Source organism: Notamacropus eugenii, chromosome 2, assembly GCF_028372415.1.
Source record: "Notamacropus eugenii isolate mMacEug1 chromosome 2, mMacEug1.pri_v2, whole genome shotgun sequence".
In the NCBI taxonomy this organism is placed as follows: Eukaryota; Metazoa; Chordata; class Mammalia; order Diprotodontia; family Macropodidae; genus Notamacropus; species Notamacropus eugenii.
In genome coordinates, this window is record NC_092873.1 from 432123318 (window position 1) to 432144785 (window position 21468).

Genomic DNA, 21468 nt, shown 5'->3' on the forward strand with positions numbered 1-21468 from the left:
GTAATTTTGGACACACCTGTTTCAGTTGAGTAATGATGTCAGAAGCCAAATTGCACAGGGTTGGAATGCAAGCAAAGGGAGAGGAAGTAAAGGCCGTGAGTTTACATAGCTTTTTTCCAGGAGAGATACAGAATAGCTTGGTAAGGTCTAGTGAGGTTTTTTGTGGGGGTTTTTTTGTGATTTTTTTTTTTTTTATAGAATGGGAGGTAGGGCAGCATATGGGCTTGTTTGTGGGCAGCAGGCATGAGAAAAATAGGGAAAGCTTGAAATCTGGGGAGAGGACAAGAAAACTAGAGGAAAGGGGGAGTCAGCCTTGATGAGAAAGGCTGCTTCATTAGTGCAAATTAGAATAAAGGAGGAGAGCATGGAAGGTGATGTCCAGGGGTTTGGGAATGAAGAAAAGGGGATAATCTTTGATATTAAATTAGAATGCTGGGGTTCTGGTAGAGGAAAGAAAATTTAGGGCATCTTCTCTGAGCTAAATGTGGATTGAGGGGGATGAGAGAGAAGAGGTTGGAGGTGTGGGGAAAATGCTTGGTAGGAAAATTGGTACCACTACTTTGCCCCACTGTACCAGGTGAAATTTTAGTCTTTGGTGTAGGAAGAGAGGTTTCACCTCTCCTCGATTCCATACAGGAAGGAGGTCCTAGGTAGGAAGTTAAGAGATGAACAGGCAACCCTCCTTTTAAATAAAAGCAATTTCCCTTCCACTCAGTTCAGTGCTATAACTATCAGTTTAATGGAGCCCCTCCTCCCAGCCTTTCCTCTTCAAAGGGTTCTCTAATTGGTTTTGAAGAGGGGTTGGTAAAGAGATGATTGGTCAATCCCAAGAAAGCCCGCCCTGACCCCATCCTTCTCTTGCCCTCCCCAGGTAAACAGCTGGAATGAGAAATTGGGAGGGGAGATTGGGATTGGCTGAAAGTCAGAGGCAGGGTGGGGTGAGGCGGGCCAGATGAAGCATTTACCTGTCCAGGTAAGTCAGGAAGAGGTCAAAAGAAGTAGGAAACTACAGGAGGCAGGGCAATTGTCCTTTGTCTCCGTTTTTGCCCTTTGGGATAAAAGGGCTATTCTATTCTTTTCTACTCTTCTGCCCATCCACCCAGTAAAGGTGAGTTTATCACTAATGAATTCTTGTTTACTTGGTTGGTAGAAAAGGGTCTTCGTACATGTGAAGTCTGATCTTCTAAGTCCCTGGTGTCTCTTTCCAGTTGGTCTTAGAATAAGGAGTCGAAGGCTCTCTTTGCTTTATTATTTTGAATTTGGGACCTAGAATTGGGGTAGGATTTGTTTCAGGAATCTGGACCAGGAAATACATCTTCTAGTTGTTCCTCTGTTGGGGTTTGGGTGAAACAAGCAAACTTTTTGTAAAACTTAGGGAGCAATGAGCCCACATTGAAGCTTCATTCTGTGAACCATTAAAATAAGGCAGTGATCATAAAATACAATATTTAAGAGTAGAGTAGAAGGCAGGATAATTCTCCTAGCATACTGAAGTACCATCCTCTAGGACTTACCATGGTAGATATTTAACTTGGGGCTCTTTTCCCTCTTTTTTGCTTAATGGGGTCATGTTTATTTAAACAAGGGGTACAGCAAGGATGAGTGTGTGCATGTAAGTGGGTGTGGTTCTGATTCTGGAGCTCTCTGGGTGTTATGACTGGCATTTGAGCAGTGTAGTGAGGGTATGTATTCATTTGGGCTTGGTGGCAGAGAGTGTGTGTGAGCAAGTGCTAGTTTAACTGGGGTCTGAGAAGGTGCTTCTGTAATGGCTGTCATTCCTTCCCATAGATGCAAATCTAGGCTTTTCAGGTGTAACTCTGTGCTTTGGACCAACTATTATGAATGGTGATAAGATACAATAGAAACTTCCTGGTTTGGTAGGACCCTGCAGTGCTTTGGGAGAGGAGGGGACAAAAGTATTACTCTGGTTGCTATAGGAAAAATCTGCCTGAGTCTGGTCTGAATGGGGGCTTCATTCCTCTTACTCTGTCAGCCAAAGGGCTCTGCTCCCCGCAGTAGGATGGTGTAAGCCCACCAAGACTCAGGCAGGTTTGATTCTTTTCCCGTCTTCCTGTCTATTCTCAATTGTCTCGCTAAAGGCTGTGTGCAAAGTAGATTTCAGTGTACTAGGAAGGATTTAAAGGTTAGAGCCTGCAGTTATGTAGCATGTATATGACCAAAGTTCCTTTGCTTCTCTATGTGTCTGTCACCAGGGGATAGGGGGAGACATCAGTCTCAGGCTTTTAAGGTGGTCCTGCCAGGGACACTCCTTTTAGCTCCCTTGTGGATCAAGGTTCTCACCTCCCTGGGTAGGTAACCCCTCTTACTTAACCTCCTAAGCCTCCACCCTTGAGTTACCCTTCATACTTGGCAAGAGACTGATCACCAACAATAACAGTGTGTAGTGTCTGACAAAGGTCTCTCTATCTGGCAAGAGATCCCTCCTCCTCTCCCTGCCTGGCCTCTTCCTCCCCTTCTCTACTCCCGGACAAGGATCTTAAAAGTAGGTTATGACTTTGTCTAAACGTACAAACCTACACACTCGAATGCATAAACAGACACAAGTACATATTCACCCTCTCCCTGCTTATTTGGGTTATCCCAAATTCCCTTGCCTGGAGCTGATTTCTGGGCAACAGGAAATAGAGGAATAGAGGTGTCTGGTGTGTGAGCACCTGGAAAGCTGTTCTTGGTGAGTGGGGAGGGTGGCTTTGTCTTGGAGGATATTAGGAGAATGAGGTGATGGGAAGGGGAAGTTGATGAACAGCTAACACCATGGAGTGTCTGAGAATCAGGGTATTTTTCTGAAAGCAAAGAGGGATTGGGAAGGAAGCAGTATTTTGGGTGGAACTTGAAGGAAGTCAGGAAACAAGGACTGAAGAGGGACAAAGAACGTACTGCCCTCCAAAGTCCTAGGACTGGAATGGAATCATTTCCCTTTCCTCTCTTGAGATACCTGTGCTCCATATGCCAAATATTTATTGACTCTCCCCTAAGCCTTGACTGGTACAAGTACAGTGGTTAATATTTAATGTTCCTTTGGGGTGGCTACAGGTTCCATAAAGCTTTTAACCCTATAAGCAACATGGCATAGTGGATGATGGAGAGCAAGTCTCAGAGTTGGGAATACCAAGGGTCCAAAACCAGCCTTTGCCACATGCTTGCAGTATGGCCTTGGGCAAGTCACAATCTCTCAGGGTTTTAGGCAGCTCTTGAAAGCCATGAGCTGCAGAGAAAGCACAGATCCATGTGCCTTTTATGGTAGGGGAAGGTCCTGACCAAGTGCTTGTATACTGATGAAATCACAGGTACAGTCAATCCCATGTCCCACCTCCAAATAGCAAAATCAAAAACAAAACAACCAAAACGTAAAAAAAAAAACCAAACCAAACCTGATCCCCTCTAAGTCTACCAGGGGAGCCAGAGGTTAAAAAATACCACCTGCTTGCTCACCTTGAGCACTGGAAGTATTTAGATTGTTTCTTGGGCCCCTTATCAAGCAAGAATGCCTCCAGTTTCAAGAATTCCTCTGAACCATTCCCCTAGTCTCAGGGTTATAAATCCATCCAGTGAAAGGATGGCACCTCATTAAAGGTGGGTCAGAAGGGGAGGAGGGAAGGGAAAGTGTTTCATGAAAACCTCAATGTCAGAGGGATGGGTTGATTGGAAATATTTTAGAATTCAGTCAGGTTTAGAAGTTCATCCCTTGGGCATGTATGGGACATGGGAAGTAAAAGAAACCAATGGCCTCAGTGAAGGTTGAATCTTCTTGGGACACAAGACACTAATTTGACTTGAGGCAAGGAGTGAGACCAGTTTGCATTCTGGCATTCTTCCCAGGACTAGGACTCTGAAAGCAGAGGGGACCTTTGTCTGTTGGTCTTTGACATCCATTGTTGTGTACTACAGAGGAAATAGACCCTAAGAAAAGGTCAACTTAGAAAAGTAGCTCTGTGGAAGCAGCAAGTCAGGTCAGATCCTATGTGACTGAATTTTAGAGGACAGAACCGTAGGAACAATGGATTCTCCCCCAAACTTGAGATCCAGTGACTCCAGCCACCTTCCAGTTCTTCAGAATAAGACACTGCCTCTCCCACTCCAAGCATTTTCACTCCATGTCCCTCATGTCTGGATTGCCCTCCCTCCTCATTTTTTGTCTCCTGGCTTCCCTTGTTTGTTCAAGTACTATCTAAAACCCTACCTTCTCTAGGAAGTCTTTCCCATCTCTGCTAATTCTACTGCCTTTCTTCTGTTGGTTATTTCCAACTTGTACATAATTGTTTGCATTTTGTTTCACCCACTAAACTGAGCTCCTTGAGAGTAGAGACTGCCTTTTCTCTTTTGTAACCTTACCACTTAGCTTAGTGCCTGGGATATAGTGACCGCTTAATAAATGCATATTGATTGATTGAATGCCTTTATGGACAGAGCTTTTTGTATCTGGTAAGAGAAGGCTCTTTGTCTGGATTTGTGCCATGCCATCTTTCCCCCCACCCCCCAAAAAAGGAATAGTTGAAATGACCTTTTAATCTGTCATAGATACTTTGTATGTGTTTCACTGAAAACCTTTGATCAATCCAGTACTAATAATTATCCTAAGTCATACAATTATTAAATGTTAAAATAGAAGAGACCTTAGAAGGTCATCTAGTCTGGTCAGTGTTTTGTACCTCAGTTTCCACATGTGTTAAATGAAGAAATGTGACTTGCCTTAGGTTGCACAGTTGGTTAGTGAACTAATAATGCTCTTACCTTCTAGCCCCTGCCTTCTCTGCAGTGCTCTATGCTGCCAGTATTTTACAGAGGAAGATATTGAGTCAAGTATAGCTCATTACCCAGTTCACTGAGCCACATTAGTTCTCTTTTATTTATTTGTGTTGTTCAGTTGTTTTTAGTCTTGTCTGACTCTTCATGACCCCATTTGGGGTTTTCTTGGCAGAGATACTGGAGTGGTTTGCCATTTCCTTCTCCAACTAATTTTACAGGTGAGGAAACTGAGTCAAACAAGGTGAAGTGACTTGCCCAGGATCACCCAGCTAGTAAGTGTCTGAGGCCAGATTTGAACTCAGGTCTTTATGACTCCAGGCTCAGTGCTCTATCCATTGAGCCACTTTTATTTATAGTGTATTCTAAAGAACTAAGCAAGATGTGAAAAATAAGCTTGCCAGCAGAAAGAATCTCCTCACAGTTTGGGCCAGGAGACACTAGAAAGGACATCTATGTAATTCCTTTCATAGGCATTTACTGAGCACATACCACACTAAATGCTGACCTAGAAACACTATATTGTACTGAAGAGAGTCTTAGATTTTGGGTCAAAAGAGCTGGATTCAAAACCCAGATTTCCTCATTCCCTTGGATAGAGAGCATTTCATTCACCTCAAACATGCATCAGTTTTCATATTTGTAGAGTAAAGGGACTGAAGCAGTTGATTTGTAAGGTTTGCTCCAAATACCAAGATATTTGATTGTGATTTTTGTTAAAATTAATTCAGCATGCATTTATTATCTACTACTGTATATGAAGGGACAACTAGGTAGCACAGTGGATATAGCACTGGACCTATGTGAGTCACGAAGACTTACTTCACAGAGTTCAAATGTAGCCTTAGACACTTGCTAGTTGTGTGACCCTGGACGAGTCACTGTACTCTGTTTGTCTCAGTTTCCTCATCTGTCAGATGAGCTGGAGAAGGAAATAGCAAACTACTCCACTATATCTTATGACCCCAATACGGTCATGAAGAGTACACAACTAAAAAACTATTGAACAACAAATGTATATGAAAAGCACTGTGCTCATGATACAAAGACAAAAATGAACCAATCCCTTCCCTCAAAGTGCTTATATTTTACAAGGGAGGGACAGAGCATGTAAGCAGATAAGTACATACAAGGTCACTGGAAGAGGGAGAACACTGACAGCTTTGACAATGGGTTTGAAATCCACCTCTTAGGGTAGGTTGGCTTGGTGCAGGGCAAAGGGTAGGGGGCTGTTTAGCGTCACCTCTGAAAGGTATGACCAGCCTTTCCTGCTGAAATCCATCCCCCACTGCTGCTCCTTTCAGGTTCCTATTTCCCTAAACCACATGGCTGCCAGCTTCTGCTTGGTGAAGTCTCCAGGTGGTGAAGAACTGTTTTCTTGATCTGTGTTTACACCTCTGATTCCAGTTTCAACTCCTCCTCAGTGCAGTATTGGCCTTAGACTTTTTCATTGACACCCGAGGTCCACCCTCGCCCCCATACCCCCACCCTGACAGGTCCAAGAACCTCATGTGCCAAAGAGATGCCTGGCCTAGTGCTCCTCACCCCACCCTGCCCCACCTAATGTCAGATACCTCCTCCCAGGCAGGATGAGGCCTTGTGCTTACCAGCTCTGTATGACTTGTTGGCTGACTCACTTTGCCTAGCCCAAACTTGACTTTGGCACTGGCAACTGAACTTGGCACACATCTCCTCCAGTCCCCAAGGCCGAGTTTTCAAGTAGAGCCCATTTTCCCAGGAAATTTTCTAAGAATTTTCATGGGTGGCAGGAAAAGAGAAAAGAGAGGTATGGGATTTTATGTTCCCCCAGCCCATTGCAGTCAGGAGTTAAAGCACTGAATTGGGAGTTAGATCTCTAGGGTCCTCATCCCGCCTCAGCCCCAGTGTTGCTGTGTGACCTTGAACAGATCACTTAGCCACTGTTAGTTCTCAGCTCTTGGTAGTGTGGGAAGGTCACCTCAGTCTTCCCAAAGTTTCCTGGGTTGTTTGCATACGTGAAAGGAAGTCCTTTGAGAAGAAAGGTGCCATTTTAGTTCTAACATAATGATGATGATGATGATGAGAGTTCACATTTGCATGATACTTTGAGGTTTGAAAACATGTGCTTCCTACACATGTTAAACCTCTCTGATGCTTACAGTACTCTGTGAGGCAGATGCTTTTATCACTCTGCTCCACTGATGAGGAAGACCACTCAGAGTCACGCCATTAGTGTCTGTGGGCAAAGTGAAAATCAGACGGGGTGAAACAGGCAAAGGGTTTGCTTTGCTACCTACTGAAGCTCCAAAGGCTAGGGCAGTGCGTGGAGATGTGGTCTGTCTTGTACACATTCTTTAAAGTCATCAGACTCTCATGTACCAGCACATTTCTTTCCTTTTCCCTAACCACTCTAGTCTCCATAACTTGCTTCAGCAATCAAGAGCATGAAGTCCAAAAAGAAAGGGTACCTCCTAACAAAAGGAATTTAGGTCAAGCTTTCTGATGGGAGGAATGAGACATTGTAAATGTAATGAAAGTAATGAAACCTCTTTTTTTAATGGCCAGAGAAGGAGGACTTGGGGGTGGGTTGTGAATGATAGCTGTCTTCGTGTATTTGAAAGGCTGTCATGTAGAAGAAGGAGTACCCTGATTCTGTTTGGCTCCGGAGGCAGAAAAGGCAAGCTGTAGAGAGCCAGATTTTGACTTTTGTAAGGGAAAACTTGGCCTAAATTGAATGAGCTATTTTGGGAGTAAGTGTTTTTGGAGCAGAGGTGAAATGACCACTTGTCAGGCCTGCTACTCAGGGAATTCCTGTTTGAGTACTGGGTGGATTTAGATGACTTCTGAGATCCCTACCAGCTCTTGAGCATCTGTGATTCTGACTCTACCAATGCCTCCTGCTTCCTTAGAGGCAAATGTCTGAGTTCCTCCTGCAGATCTCTTTCTAACTCTGCTTGATGACTCCAGGAGCCATGCCACATGGCTGAGGCACAGGGCACAGGCCTCGGTTCAGAGTGGCTGTGATTCTTCTCTCTTTTCAGGCCGGGCCTGGGACATTCTCCGCTTCCCTTCACTTCCCCCTCTGGGAGCCCCTTAAACCGCCTCCTGTGTCTTTTTTCGGGGGATGCCTGAAAGGGAGCTGTGGCCAGTGGGCCCTGGCACAGAACCCGAAACCGTGACCCGCGTTGGCAGCTGTGACAGCATGACGAGCACCAACTCCACTCACTCAGGATTTGTACGTACGGCCTCCCCCATGCCTCCCCTTCCCTGCTCTGGCTCCCTCAGCCCCATTTCTGCATGGCTGCTCTGTGACTAGTCCTGCTTCTGGTCTGTCGTCCTCACCCTTGGCCTCTGTGCTTTTTCCTTTGGTGTTCTGTGCAAGGGAATTAATCATGCCTCCATGCTTTCTTCTTCAGTTCACCTTTTATTTAGCAGAAAACAGGGCAGTACAGATTTAGAGTGAAGTAGTATAGATTGGGGTAAATAAGGGAAGCCTTGTTTCCCTCCCTTTCATTTAGTGGGGGGAGAGGGGAGGAAACACCGTTTAGTATTGTATGGGACCTTAGAGGTATAAACAGTAACATTATTGTATCAAACAATATCACTTTAAGGTTTGCAAAATCTTTAATATGTTATTTCATATGATACACACAACACTCTCATGAAATACACAGAATGATTATCCCCATTTTACAGGTAAGAAATGAGAGGCAGACATAGGTTAAGTGACTTGCCCAGAGTCTCACACCTAGTAATTGCCTAAGGCAGAATTCAAACTCAGGTCTTCCTGATTCCAAGTCCAGCACTCTGCCCACTGTACCACTTAGTGACCTAATCCAACTTTTTCATTACATGAGTTAGTTGAGGTTAAGTAACTCGCCCACTATCACACAGCTAGTAGGAGTCAAAGCTGGGAACAGAAGGCAAGGTTGCTGACTTCCAGTCAGGTGCTTTCTGCACTAGGTTAGGCTCCCCAAACCCCTAAAAATTCTGCCTTGAGACTCTGGGTTCATGGAACATAACTCTTCTTGCTTTCTTGAGGCCTTTCCATTCTGTGTGGAGACTTAGGCTCAACTTTCAGAAGCTCAGGTGCGCTTAGTGAATTCTGCAATGAATAGAATTCTTACTATTCTTAGAAAGAACTGAGCCCAGCTAGAGTGTCTGTAGGGGACCCAAAGTCTATCTAATGAAGATATTGCTAGTAATCAACCACCACTGGAAAGTTTTCTAGAAAAGCACCTGGATTGTGGAAGGTGGAAGGATTGTGGAAGTCTTTTGTCTCTTTGTGGCCTAAAGAATTTAGATTAGACCATGAACTTCTTAACAGAGAAAACAGAAAGAAAGAAAGAACCTGGAAAGGTAGTTGTCAAATCTCATTCCCTGAGAGCCTTTGTCCTTGGAGTTCTGGAGGCAGAGATGACATGACCTCTTTACCTTCCTTCTATCCTGAGGATTCTCTGTCCTTTGCAAGAATCACTTTTCAGTATCTCTAGGTATAAAAGGTAGATGGCAAGGTGGCTCAGTGGACACAGCATTGGGCCTGGAGTCAGAAAGACTAAAGATCAAATCTGGCTTCAGATGCTTCCTAGCTATGTGACCCTGGGCAAATCGTTAACCCTGTTTGCCTTGGTTTCCTCATCTGTCAAATGAGCTGGAGAAGGAAATGGCAAACCACTCCAGTATTTCTGCCAAGAAAACCCCAAATGGGGTCATGAAGAGTCACACACGACTGAAAATGACTGAACAAGGTATTAAAAGAGGTGACCCACAAGCAGAGCATGCAAATTTTCAGCAATCCCCCAAATAAATACTCCTACAGGTCAAAGGGAGAAGTAAGAATAAGCTTAGTAACTGCATCCTTATATGGACCCTCTGTGTTTTATTTTTGTTTTTAATATATCTGAAAGGGATTATTGAATCTTAATGACAGAAGGAACCTCTGATTCAATTCCCTCATATTATAAAGAAGGAGAATAAGGCCCATGAGGTTAATTTTCTAGTTTAATTTTATCTGTATAATAAATTAGGAAAAAAAATAACGTGTATAGGCATACAAACACACACACACACACACACACACACACACATCTCCCAGAGCAGATAATCCTAAGTAATGTCTAGTTGGCATATTTTGAGGAGGGGGAAGGATTACAACTGGTTGAATCTTTTTCCTTCTGTTTTGTTGAAAGAAACCATGGTGTAATGGTGTCCAGAGAGCTGGCTTTGGAGCTAGGATGACCTGGCCTCAAATGGTACCTCTGATGTACCAGCCATGTAACTTGAGCAAATCACTTAACCTTGGTACCCTGGGCAACTCTCTGAGACTTATAAATTGCTGAAAAGGAGCTGACCTAGGTTGGTAGAGGGAGTTCCTCACCTGGGAGTTTCCTATACCTATGCAACCACAGGTCCAGCCTCTACCCTTAACCTTTTCTTGAAGTCAATGTGAATGAGCAAGAATGGACATAGCAGAATATGGGCCCAGAATTTATTGAATCTCTGAATTCATTCATCTCTAATTGACTAAACACTGGCCAAAGTAAATTATTCTCCACGCAGATAATTGAGAGTTGGGCCATCCTTGACCTGAAAGGAGGTACTCTTTCTTTTTGGACTCCATACTATTGGTTGCTGAAGGAAGTTATGGAGACTGGAGTGGTTAGGGGCCTACAGACTGTATTTGGGTGAGCTAGCAGCCTGTTCTAATTTGTAGCCCAACACTAACTTTTCTACCAACCCACAAGGAGCTATAGAGGAGCTGACAGAGTTAGCAAATGCTATCAATTTTCATTTTCTCTCTTTAATATTTGAGGGGCAGGTGGATAGGTGAAGGAAGACCCTCTAGTCTAGGAAATTGTTGGTGCCTGTCCTCAGGGCTACCCAGCTCTGTAGTATCTTCAGATTTTAGTGGGAGAAGGAGAAATTAAGAGTGCCCTAAGATTTGCAAAGCACTTTACAAATGTCTCATTTATCTTCTCAAGAACCATAGGAGCCTTCCTTTTATAGATGAGGAAACTGAAGCAGACATGAATTGTGACTTGCTCAGGGTCACACAGCTAGTAAGTGTCTGAAGGCTGGATTTGGACTAGTGTCTTCCTAACTCCAGGTCCTGTGCTCTAACCACTGAACCACCTAATGACTGAATTAATTACAACTCTTGGGGAACTGGCACCCAGGTCTCCTATCATTATTCTTCCACTTGGCCCAGCTGTGACTTTTCTTCACATACCCCAAGTGCCTAGTCAGATTTGTCTCTAGTCAAATTCCACTCATGTTTGGAGTCCCTACTTTGTGAATTATCACTGAAATTGACCTGGGACAGTTTGGGACACCTAGGTGGCACAGTGGATAGAGTACTGGCTACGGAGTCAGGAAGACCCAAGTCCAAGTCAGACCTCACATTTAGTAGTTGTGTGACCCTGGACAACTCACTTAATTCTCTTTGTTTCAGTTTTCTTATCTGTAAGATGAGGTAGAGAAGGAAATGGCACCCTACTCCAGTACCTTGCCAAGAAAACTCCAAATGGGGTCATGGAAAGTCAAATACAACTAAAGCATTATCCCGCTTCCCCCCTGAGTTCCTATCTGAATTTTTATCTTCTGTCATTAGTTGGTGAGTGTTTTAGGAAACACAACCTCACTGTCTCAGCCAAATATCAGGAAGTCAGCTTTTCTAGGGGAAGGGAAAGTTTATGGTAATAAACCTTTATATACTACCTACTGTGTGCCAGGCACTGCACTAAGTGCTTTTTTTTAAACAAATATCTTATCCCCCCCCTTTTTTTACAGTTGAGGAAACTGAGGTAAATAGAATCTAAGTGACTTACCCAGAGTCACACAGCTACTGAGTGTTGGAGGCCAGGTCTCCTAAGCTCCAGGCCCAGCTCTATTCACTGCTCCACTGAGTGCTTCGAAATTCTTGGTGTAATGAATTTCAAAGACAAGGATAAATAATATTAAAATGATCTGTAACATACCACTGTATTCCCTATCCCTATCAGCAGAGATAATCAAAAGTTAGCTGCAGTTTATATTTGTCCTTATATTGTCCTTGATAGGAATAAAATAAAATATATAAAAGCATTTTTAAAGTATGTATTATAAACTAGAGAATCATCAACAAACATGAATATTTATAGATACCAGAGAAAGAAAAAGAAATTATGAATCTATTCTAATCTACAACTTGTTTTTTTAAACCACATCTATGTGTGTGTATATGTATGTATATATACACACACGTGTATATATCTATAAATGCACACACATATGTATATATCTATATGTATATATCTTGTCCTGCTTTTCTTTATTCCCTTTGAATCTCCTTCTCTCTTTTGGATATTTTGCAAGTCCTTGAGAAAGCACTTTGTAATGGGAAAATCACTATGCAAGCCAAAGGATTACTCTTGTCCTTTATTTCTTGCTGGAGAAAAACATAAGTAGGGAGAATGTAAAAGATTTCCTGACATCATGGCTAAGGGAGGGGGATTAAAATCCTTTTTTTTCTGACTTCTAGTCCTTTACACTAACCAAAAGTCCCCAGAACTTGGAGGAAGGTCATTTGTTTTTATTTAACAAAAATTATTAGCCATCTATCATGTGCAGAGCACTAGACTGGACAAGCCTGTAATCTTGCAGGGGTTTATGTTACATACATACTGAGATAGTTTTCATATTCAATATTTTATAAATATAGCAGAATGGAAAAACAGTCTCACTTGAGGTTCAAGGGGGAAGGTCAGTATGGAGGGGAAGGAGATCAGAATTCAGGGACAGTTTCATGGAGGAGGGGGCATCTGAATTGGGCTTTAAAGAAGGAATAGGAATCCTACTGATAAGGGAAGGATGAGCATTCTAGATATGGGGAATAAGGTGTGCAAAGACATGGAAGTGGGAAGTCACAACTCCTGTATGTTTATTAGATCATAGTATCATGGGGAACTGTTTCTCTGGTTGTTCCTTTCCTGATGCCCAAGGGTTGAGAGAACAGCTTGAGCGGGTTGATCCAGGTTGGTAGAAAGGTGCTGTGGTTTCATTTCCAGCTCTTCAGCATTCCTTCCACAGAGGGAGCAGGGCAGGGTGGTGCTTGGTCTCCGCCAGTTTCTACAGAGCTAATTTTCACTTGGCCCCCTCTTTCCCTAAACTGACCTTTTCAATTATCCTTTGGTGGCTTGCAGAGTGACGGCAGCTACGACTTCCTATCCGCAGAAGAGAAAGAGTGTCTGCTTTTCCTGGAAGAGGCCATCGGCTCCTTAGACAAGGAGACAGACAGTGGCCTCTCTACTGACGAGTCTGAGCCAGCCACACCCCAGGGCCCAAAGACACAGCCAGTTCTTCAGGGTAAGAAAGTTGGGTACCTCTTAAAAGTACAACTTTAAAAGTCAATAGATCTCACTAACCATTTTCAATAGCCAGTTCAATGAATATTTATGGGGTACCTGCTATATATAAAGTACCATACTCAATAAATGAATAAGGCACAGGTCTTGCCCTCAAGAAGCATATTGGGGGAATAAGACCTATCCATGAAATAACTGAAGTATCCCAAAGAGGTATACACAAAATACCACAAGAGTTGAAGGAAGGGGAGGGATGTGGGCAGAGAACCAAAGTCCATCTGCATTCTTTATCTCTCCCTAGACACTGACTCATTGTAGGTTAGTGGGTGATGGGCCATTTGTAAAGAAATTTTAGAAGATCTCTCTCCCCCTTTCCTCTCTCCCCCTCACTTGCTGGTCCCATTGAGACAAGAAGCAAAAAAGTTGACTTGTATTTGCCCTGCCCATGAGGAAATTTTCACGAGATCAAGCCCATGAAGGAGAGAGGAACTATAAGGGGTGGAGAGGAGGTACTGGGGAAACTATCAGTCTGGAGTGGCTAAGCTAATCTCAGAAGCCCAGAGCATGAAGCTGTGGGAGATATGGAGAAGGGAAGGGAGGGGCAGGTGGGTTAAGGTCCAGTTTTTATATAATCTGTTTCAAGAAATACTTTGATAGCATGAATAAGTTTGGGGGGTGGGGTGGGGTTGATGTACTTGTAGGCAGTAGAATATTTCCCTCTCTAGCATAGAATGTCAGGTCACAAGGGTACGGTTTTCTCTGAGGGATCAAAGCTATTTCTCTGACAGGTTCCAAGGTTTAAAGGAATATGACTGCTCTTTATATCACTGGACTCAAAACTGGACCCATAGTTATGAGATTCCCTTCTCCAACTGAGTTAGATGGAGCTATGTGCCCAGTTGGCAAGGACAGGCCATGACAATCCCTTGAACTTTAAGCTGTGGCTTTGCACAGCTGTTCAGATGTTCATGGGGAAGGGGCAAGGCTTCTTTGGAGATAGACAGGTTAGGTCTAGAACAGAGCACCTGGTTGTATATCCCAGGAGGGCCTGAGCCTTCTGGAAACTCTGGGGTGGCAGGAAAGAACCTTTCCCATCTGTCTTCATTATCAGTTAATCACAATGGGGGCTGGGGAAAGCTTCCCCATGGCCCAGGGACTGATCTGGACAGGACCTCCTCCCATATCTTCCCTCTTCTGTAAAAGATTATTATTCCCTTGGCTATAGAATGCATATTTGTTAAAAGGTTGTTTTTTCTTTCAGTGATGTGGGAAAGAGAAAAAATATTAATTGGAAAAAATAATAAAATTTAATTTTTTTAAAAAAAGAAAATCTTCTGATCTGGGTCATGCTACTGCACTGGGGAGAATGCCTGCCCCTTTAACAAGAGAGAGAAGTGATAGGTACTTTATTTGGAGTTCAGGGGACAGTGTAGGGGTTGTTCCCTCTCGGGCAGCATTCTCATTTTTGTTTGTCTCCTCTCTGTCTGCCCATCCCTGCTCCCTTTTACCTCACCACTGCAGGCTCTCCAGAGGAAAGACGGACTCAGGAGGGATCAGAGCAGAAGAGAGACGTTCAATCGAGCCTGACCCGTCTTCAGCAGGCCCAAGAGCTGGGCCTTAAGTCTGGATCCCACAGCCTTCCCCGGAACATTCATATTAGCAGGGACCGAAGCCTTAGACAGGGCTCCACCTGTCTCTCTAGTCAGTCTGAAGGCCACATCCCTAGAAGGCTTGTGTCGACACCTTTGGGAAACAGAAGCAGTAGTGTAGCCCCACCTGTCCCCCCAGGGACACCTTCTGAATTAGAGGAGGTACTCATACCCCCACCAGAGGCTTTCCGGGACACTCACCAGGAGCAAGGTACTGGAGGGAGCCTATCCCTTAAAGAGAAGACAAGGCCAGGTCAAGACAACTTGCCCTGGCCCCACACAGCACCTGATACCCAGAAGAAAGAAACAGTTTTGAAGACTATGTCTCAAAGAACCAGTGAGAAGGCCTTGGAAGGGGTCTTGAGGCATCCCGGGGGGCCTCCCACCTTGTCCTCAGAAAACCTGGGACCTGAAGACCTTCGCCTTCTGGGAGGAGATGATAAGAGTACTAAGTTTGCTCCCCCAACAGCTCCCAAGTCCCGCAAACTGCCCCCCAACATTATCCTGAAGACCAGCCGCAGTAACTTCCCTAGCAACCCTCAGAACCGGTTCTCTCTCCGTTCCCAGGCCACCTCTAGAGAGTCCAATCCCGAGCATGCTGGTTCTGTAGCCTCTGGGATTCACGAGCAGAGGCGAGCCAGGCGAGAGGCACTGGAGAAGCTGGGCCTCCCCCAGGATCATAACGATGAGCCCATCCTCCATTTGGCCAAATCTGGTAGCATTCTCAAGTCTAAGCAATCCTCGACTCAGGCTCCCTCTCCAGCCCCTACTCCAGTCCAGGTGCCTGCCCCAGTCCAGACGCCTGCTCCAGTCCAGGCACCTGCTCTGGTCCGGGCTTCAATTCCAACCCCTGCTCCTGCTCCATTCCAGACTCCTGCTCCTGTCCAAGCTCCTGCTCTTGTCCAAGCTCCCACTCCAATCCAAGCTCCTGCTGGGGTCCAAGCTTGTGCTTCAGTCCAGGTTTCAGTTCCGGCTCCTACACCTGCTCCAGTTTCTGCTTCCGGTGGAGTCCAGGCTCCAGCTTCATCTCAAGTGGTGGCTTCTGCTGCAGCTTCAGCTAAGGCTGCAGGTCCTCCATCCACCCCCATCCCCATCCCCAAGCCCACAAAAGTCAGCAGCTTACCCCCAACTCAGTCAAGGCCGGACTCCAGACTGGCACTCAAGGAGGGCTCCGTCCCTGGGCTTCGGCAGATGAACTTCAAGTCCAACACCCTGGAGCGCTCGGGGGTAGGACTGAGCAGTTACCTCTTAGCGGAGAAGGACAACCCGCCCCAAACCAGTGCCTCTCTGGGCAAGGTCCCCTTCCTGGACAGGATCTCCCCCAATGTTCTGCGCAACTCCAGGCCTCGCCCGGCCTCTTTGGGCGGAGGGAAGGACTTTGCCAACATCCAGGTGGGCAAGCTGGCAGACCTAGAGCAGGAACGGAGCTCTCAACGCTTCTCCTACCCAGGACAGAGTCGAGACAAGCTGCCTCGGCCCCCCTGTGTCAGCGTTAGGATCACCCCCAAAGGCATTCCAGATGAGCATCGCAGGGAGGCCTTAAAGAAGCTCGGCCTGCTGAAGGAATAGACCCAGGTCTGCTGGGGAAGGAGAGGCTCAGACTCTGCAAGGAGCCTCCTGATCCTGCAGAGCCACTGGTGGAAAGGATATACTTTGGATGCTGTCCTCTTTTTTCCTAGAGGGCTAGGCGTGTGTGCGTGTGTGTGTGTGTGTGTGTGTGTGTGTGTGTGTGTGTGCGTGTGTGCATGTGTGTTCTATGATAATATGAGATGGTATTGTTAATACAGAATGTCCCAGAGGTCAGTGCAGTTGTGAGTTTATGAAAGCCCTAGTTTTCAGCTTCTTAAAGTTTGAGACTGTACTAAGACTTTTAGGACACGTTGTATATATTAGTCTGTACATATCATTGGGGATATTTATATTACAATAGATGTAATAATTGCCCAGGACTCTGATCTTGAAGGAGATATCTCTCTACTTGCTGGTGTCCAGCTGGGTGGGGAGGAAAAATGCATAAGGGTGGTCAAGGTTGTTAAGAGGATCAAATAGGATAGAAAGAAAGGGATTGGGCTGATGATTTAGTTTATACAGGGAACTCCCAAATGAGAAAACTCCCACTACTAGTGCAGGCCAGCACCTTCTGTCTTCTCTATGACTTAGGAGCAGTGAGAGGTTCATTTTCCCAGGGTTGCTCAGGCTGTATGTGTCAGGTCTTTTTGTCTCTGAGGCAGCTTTCTACCCTCTCCACCACATTGTCTCTCTAAAATGAGACCACTTTCATGAAAGCACTTTTAAAAGAGCTTACAATCATAAAACATAATAAAAGGGGCTCTCTTAGGACCTGGGCCATGAGTCCATCCCTTAGCTGAGTTGGTGTTGTCAGTGGTTGGTGTTTTTGAACCCTTAGATAACTCTAACCATCTGCCTGGGACATAGGGACAAGGGGAGAAGCCAGACATCCATCTCTTACCTCCTTTCCCATTGTCACCTTCCCAGAGTATGGCTTGCTGCCATGAGGTCACCACCTGACTATACTTGTTCTGTATTGGATGGGAGGGGAGGAGGTCATTCTAGTCCCTGAGATGCTGCTTCTTACCACCCTTCTCTACCTACACATCCCCCTTTTGTGAGAGTCCCTGCTCCAGAGGCTTAGACAGTAAACTCTTTCATCCCAACCACTCCAAGTATCAGTGGGTTGGCTTATTTTATCCCCTTGTCCTACCGCACTTCAAGAGGTTAGATCCCAGGGCTGTCAGTGGCATTGCCCTTGCCCTGGAGTGAAATACTTAATCCTGGTCCAGGTTTTCTTCAGAGCTATCAGTCACTCCTTTGGGAGCATTTACGAATACCCTTAACTCTCTGAAGATATGGGATGAGGATGTAAGGAGACTAAATTTTCCATGCCAGGGTATCCAAAAATCTTTAGAGCCAGAAGGACTTTTAGGAATCATCTCAGCCAACTTTGTCATTTTATAAGACAGCTGAGGCCCAAAGGGGGTAAATAACTCAACCACCATCATACTGGGACAGAGGTGTAGCCAGAATAGAGATCTCCAGAACCCTAGGCTAGTGTGCCTAGCCTTATTGTTGTCCTTTGTTCTCGAAAAGGCTACCTTCTAGTATATAATACTGCCTCTACTAGGGATTATAAACACTCTTTTCCTTAAATATGTGACCTGGGGCAAATTCTTTAACCTCTGAAGCTTATTTTCCTCCTCTGTAAACCTAGGATCATGATATCTGTACTACCTACCTTACCAGGTTGTTGTGAGGTGTAAATGGACCTATGTAAATGAGAGCACTTTGTTAAGTGTAAAGCACGATATGAATGCAAGCTGTTATTATTTTTATTATTCTGAGACATTCAAGGCACTGAAAGATCATAAAGAACACTTGAGAAAGCAAAGATTAAATTTCATTTGGTATAATTTTTAGTGTCGTGTACATTATTGTATGTAGATTGGTCTTGGAAATTGTTCATCCATATGGGGAACACATGGTAACATCATTAACAACGATATCCCTTTCCTTGAATATGCCAGATAACGGACTGTAGTCTGTAGTTCATTGTCCTTCAAGCTCAAAGAGAAGCAAAATGATATCACTATGGCAGGGTCAACATACAGTGGGTCAGACTGTGACTGATCAGACTCATATAAGCTTGAAAGACGCTACCACAGGTCAGGCACAAATGGTCCATATTTGTAAGAAGGAGGAAAAGAGGAAATTAAGTTGAGAAGGGAAGAGCTGCTTGCAAACAGCATGTTACCATAGTTGTTTGTGGTTTGTCCTTTGTTCTCAAAGAGGACCATGACATCAAGGAGACGATGGCGTGACTTGCAATTGAATTTGATTTGTGTGAGGGAGGGCTATACAAAGTCACCAGCCTCACTCTCCTCGGAACCATCTGGATCCAGTGGCCAGATATCAATCAGGATGACTAGAGATGGCCCAAGATGCAGTGGAAGACCTTCACCTTTTTAAGCTAAGGTCTTTTCAAGTTCTCACTTTGAGTGAGGCAACACCCATTCAGTGAATAGGCCTCTTTAAGAAGTAAATGTAGGGATGGCCCTTTTAATTGAAAAAATATCGAACTGGGAAGGGAAGACCCTCAGGGTTGCTGGCCAAAAGAGAAACTGTTACTATTTACGTTCACTCAGTGCAAAGAGGGACCAAAAAATAGCCACAGACTTGGTTGAGAAAAGCTAAGAATGAACCAGTTAGATCCTCTCAGATGAAATATGACTATCTTATTCACAACTTTGACTTGGTAGGGATATCCACATTTTTTCATTGAGCAAGAGTAAGTGGAAGAAAACAGTTTCTAGAATTAGTGACTTTGTTTTATTTGGCAGTTTGTGGGATCCTAAATTTATTGAATTACGGTTCTGGTCTGTGCCCTGATCCCTTGACTTTGCACGGGATTTGGTCTTGGAACCAGTATAATTGGATGTAAGGAATTCCCATAGGGGAAAACCAAAACTGCTCTGTCCTCCTGTTGGGTGCAATATGAGTATGTTTTAGCTTAATCAGTCTGAACCCTGCCCCCGAGCTCAACTAAGTCTTGAGCATTTCTGCCACATCTCTAGCTAAAATGAAGATACTACTGTACTTTTACCTCCCAAGTATGTGGATGGATTTGAAATGTTTTTTTCCTCTGCTCCCATTTTATGCATATGTATGTGTGCCTACACCAATGACAGATCCTCTCCAGTGTGCCTTGCTCCTGGACCACTGGAAGGAACCTTAAACGTCTGGATGATCTCAGTTCCACAAGAGCTTCTGTAAACAGAAGTCCCATTTCAGTAGTAATACTCAGACCTGGTGGATTTAAGTTTGACTGGAATCACTGTGTGTGTGTGTGTGTGTGTGTGTGTGTGTGTGTGTGTGTGTGTTTTATTACAACTGGTCCTGTCACTTCTGTAGAGCAGTAAACCCACATAGGTTTTATTTTTTCCATCACATGCCTAATCAGTTTATTAATCTATGATTATTTCCATGACAGTTTAATAATTGTCTGCATTAATCAGGCAACTTGGGTATAACTGGATACCCAAGCTTTTGGAAGTAATCTAGTAGGCAGCTACACTCCACTCCTCTGTCACATTTATGGGTGGAAGTAGTGCGAGTTGGAGAGGAATGACTGGTTAAGTTCCCCTCCTGGAACTGGGAGGGATAGTTTCCCTTCCAAATCTTATCACAGGGTGCTCTTTCTACCTTTAGCAAAGGTGCAGAGGGCAGATGTTGATGGAGGCAAACGATTACTTTCAGAGAGTTCACTTCTAAGAAAGGTCTTCTCTCCCTCATTCCTGCCCTATGGTCTGCAAATTCATTTACCATGTGACCTTGAGCATGTCATTTAACCTTTATAAGCCTCAGTTTCCTCATCTGGAAAATGAAGGGGGTGCACTTTATGACTTCTAAACTCTCCTGAGTGCTATGATCCTACTCTGAGAGGTCACAGAATTTTAGAATTTTGAGTTGGAAGAGATCATTCAGTTTAATTCCCTCATTTTATAGATGAGGAAACTGAGGTTCAGATAAGTAATTTACCTAAGGTCATATGAATTAATTTACCCAAGATCATACAGATAGATTACTGGTAAGATTTCAGCCCAAGTTATGTGACATTCTCAAGTCCAGTGCTTTTTCTGCTAAAATATATGGCTTTGGAATTCTTGGAATCTCTCACTCTGAGAGAACATGTCGTGTGTGTGTGTGTGTGTGTGTGTGTGTGTGTGTGTGTGTGTGTGTGTGTGTGTGTGTGTGTGTGTGTGTGTGTGTGTATCTTCCTTGGGACAGAGAGTTTTGTGCTCTTAGATGCCTTCCACATTCCAGGGAAGGAAGAAGTGGTTGCACTCCAACTTTTTATAGATAGTCTGGGATTCACTTGAACAGAAACAAGAATAAAGTCATGTTATTGGTGACCCCATCACTACACACAGCTGCCCTTCACCAATTCTGAACAGATAGAGTAGGGCCAGGATGAAGAGGAGAGTATTTTTCTTAAAGAGGTGTTCAGCCCCAATTGATAAATGGTCAAAGGATATGAATAGGCAATTTTCAGAGGAAGAAATTAAAGATATCTATAATCATGTGAAAAAATGCTCTAAATCACTTTTGATTAGAGAGATGCAAATCAAAACAACTCTGAGGTACTGCATCACATCTATAAGATTGGCAAACATGACAGAACAGGAAAATGATAAATGTTGGAGAGGATGTGGGAGAGTTGGAACATTAATTCATTGTTGGTGGAGCTGTGAGCTCATCCAACCATTCTGGAGAGCAATTTGGAACTATGCCCAAAGGGCTACAAAAATGTGCATACCCTTTGACCCAGCAATATCACTAGTAGGACTCTATCCCCAAGAGATCATAAAAATGGGAAAGGGTCCCACATGTACAAAAATTTTTATAGCAGCACTCTTTGTAGTTGCCAAAAACTGCAAATCAAGGGGATGCCCATCAGTTGGGGAATGGCTGAATAAGTTATGGTATATGAATGTAATGGAGTACTGTTGCACCATAAGAAATGATGAACAGGAAGACTTCAGAGAGGCCTGGAAAGACTTATACGATCTGATGCTGAGTGAAAGGAGCAGAACCAGGAGAACTTTGTGCACAGCAACGACCACAGTGTGCCAGAGTTTTTTCTGGTAGACTTGGAATTTTGTAATAATGCAAGAACTTAAAAAAAAAAAATTCCCAATGGTTTTCTAAGGCAAAATGCC

General features: G+C 44.2%; 1 protein-coding gene across 2 annotated transcripts; it reads left to right on the forward strand.

The window, feature by feature from the left end:
* The first annotated feature begins 937 nt into the window (after positions 1-937).
* Positions 938-18162, forward strand: C2H1orf116 (chromosome 2 C1orf116 homolog). 2 transcript variants are annotated; one of them, XM_072647987.1, is made up of 4 exons: positions 1002-1108; positions 7785-7978; positions 12924-13086; positions 14607-18162. In XM_072647987.1, exons 2-4 carry the CDS (start codon positions 7868-7870, stop codon positions 16301-16303), a joined length of 1971 nt encoding a protein of 656 aa, XP_072504088.1. In that variant the 5' UTR covers positions 1002-1108; positions 7785-7867; the 3' UTR covers positions 16304-18162. The 2 variants fall into 2 exon arrangements, with proteins under 2 accessions (XP_072504087.1, XP_072504088.1); XM_072647986.1 differs by lacking the exon at positions 7785-7978 and having other exon boundaries at positions 938-1108.
* The last annotated feature ends 3306 nt before the right edge of the window (positions 18163-21468 follow it).

Bases quoted from the DNA above. Each gene is read 5' to 3' on its own strand.
- C2H1orf116 (XM_072647986.1), top strand. From the start codon at position 953: ATGAAGCATTTACCTGTCCAGGTAAGTCAGGAAGAGGTCAAAAGAAGT. The intron at 1,109-12,923 runs GTGAGTTTATCA...GGTGGCTTGCAG, and splicing joins TGCCCATCCACCCAGTAAAG to AGTGACGGCAGCTACGACTT. The intron at 13,087-14,606 runs GTAAGAAAGTTG...TCACCACTGCAG, and splicing joins GACACAGCCAGTTCTTCAGG to GCTCTCCAGAGGAAAGACGG.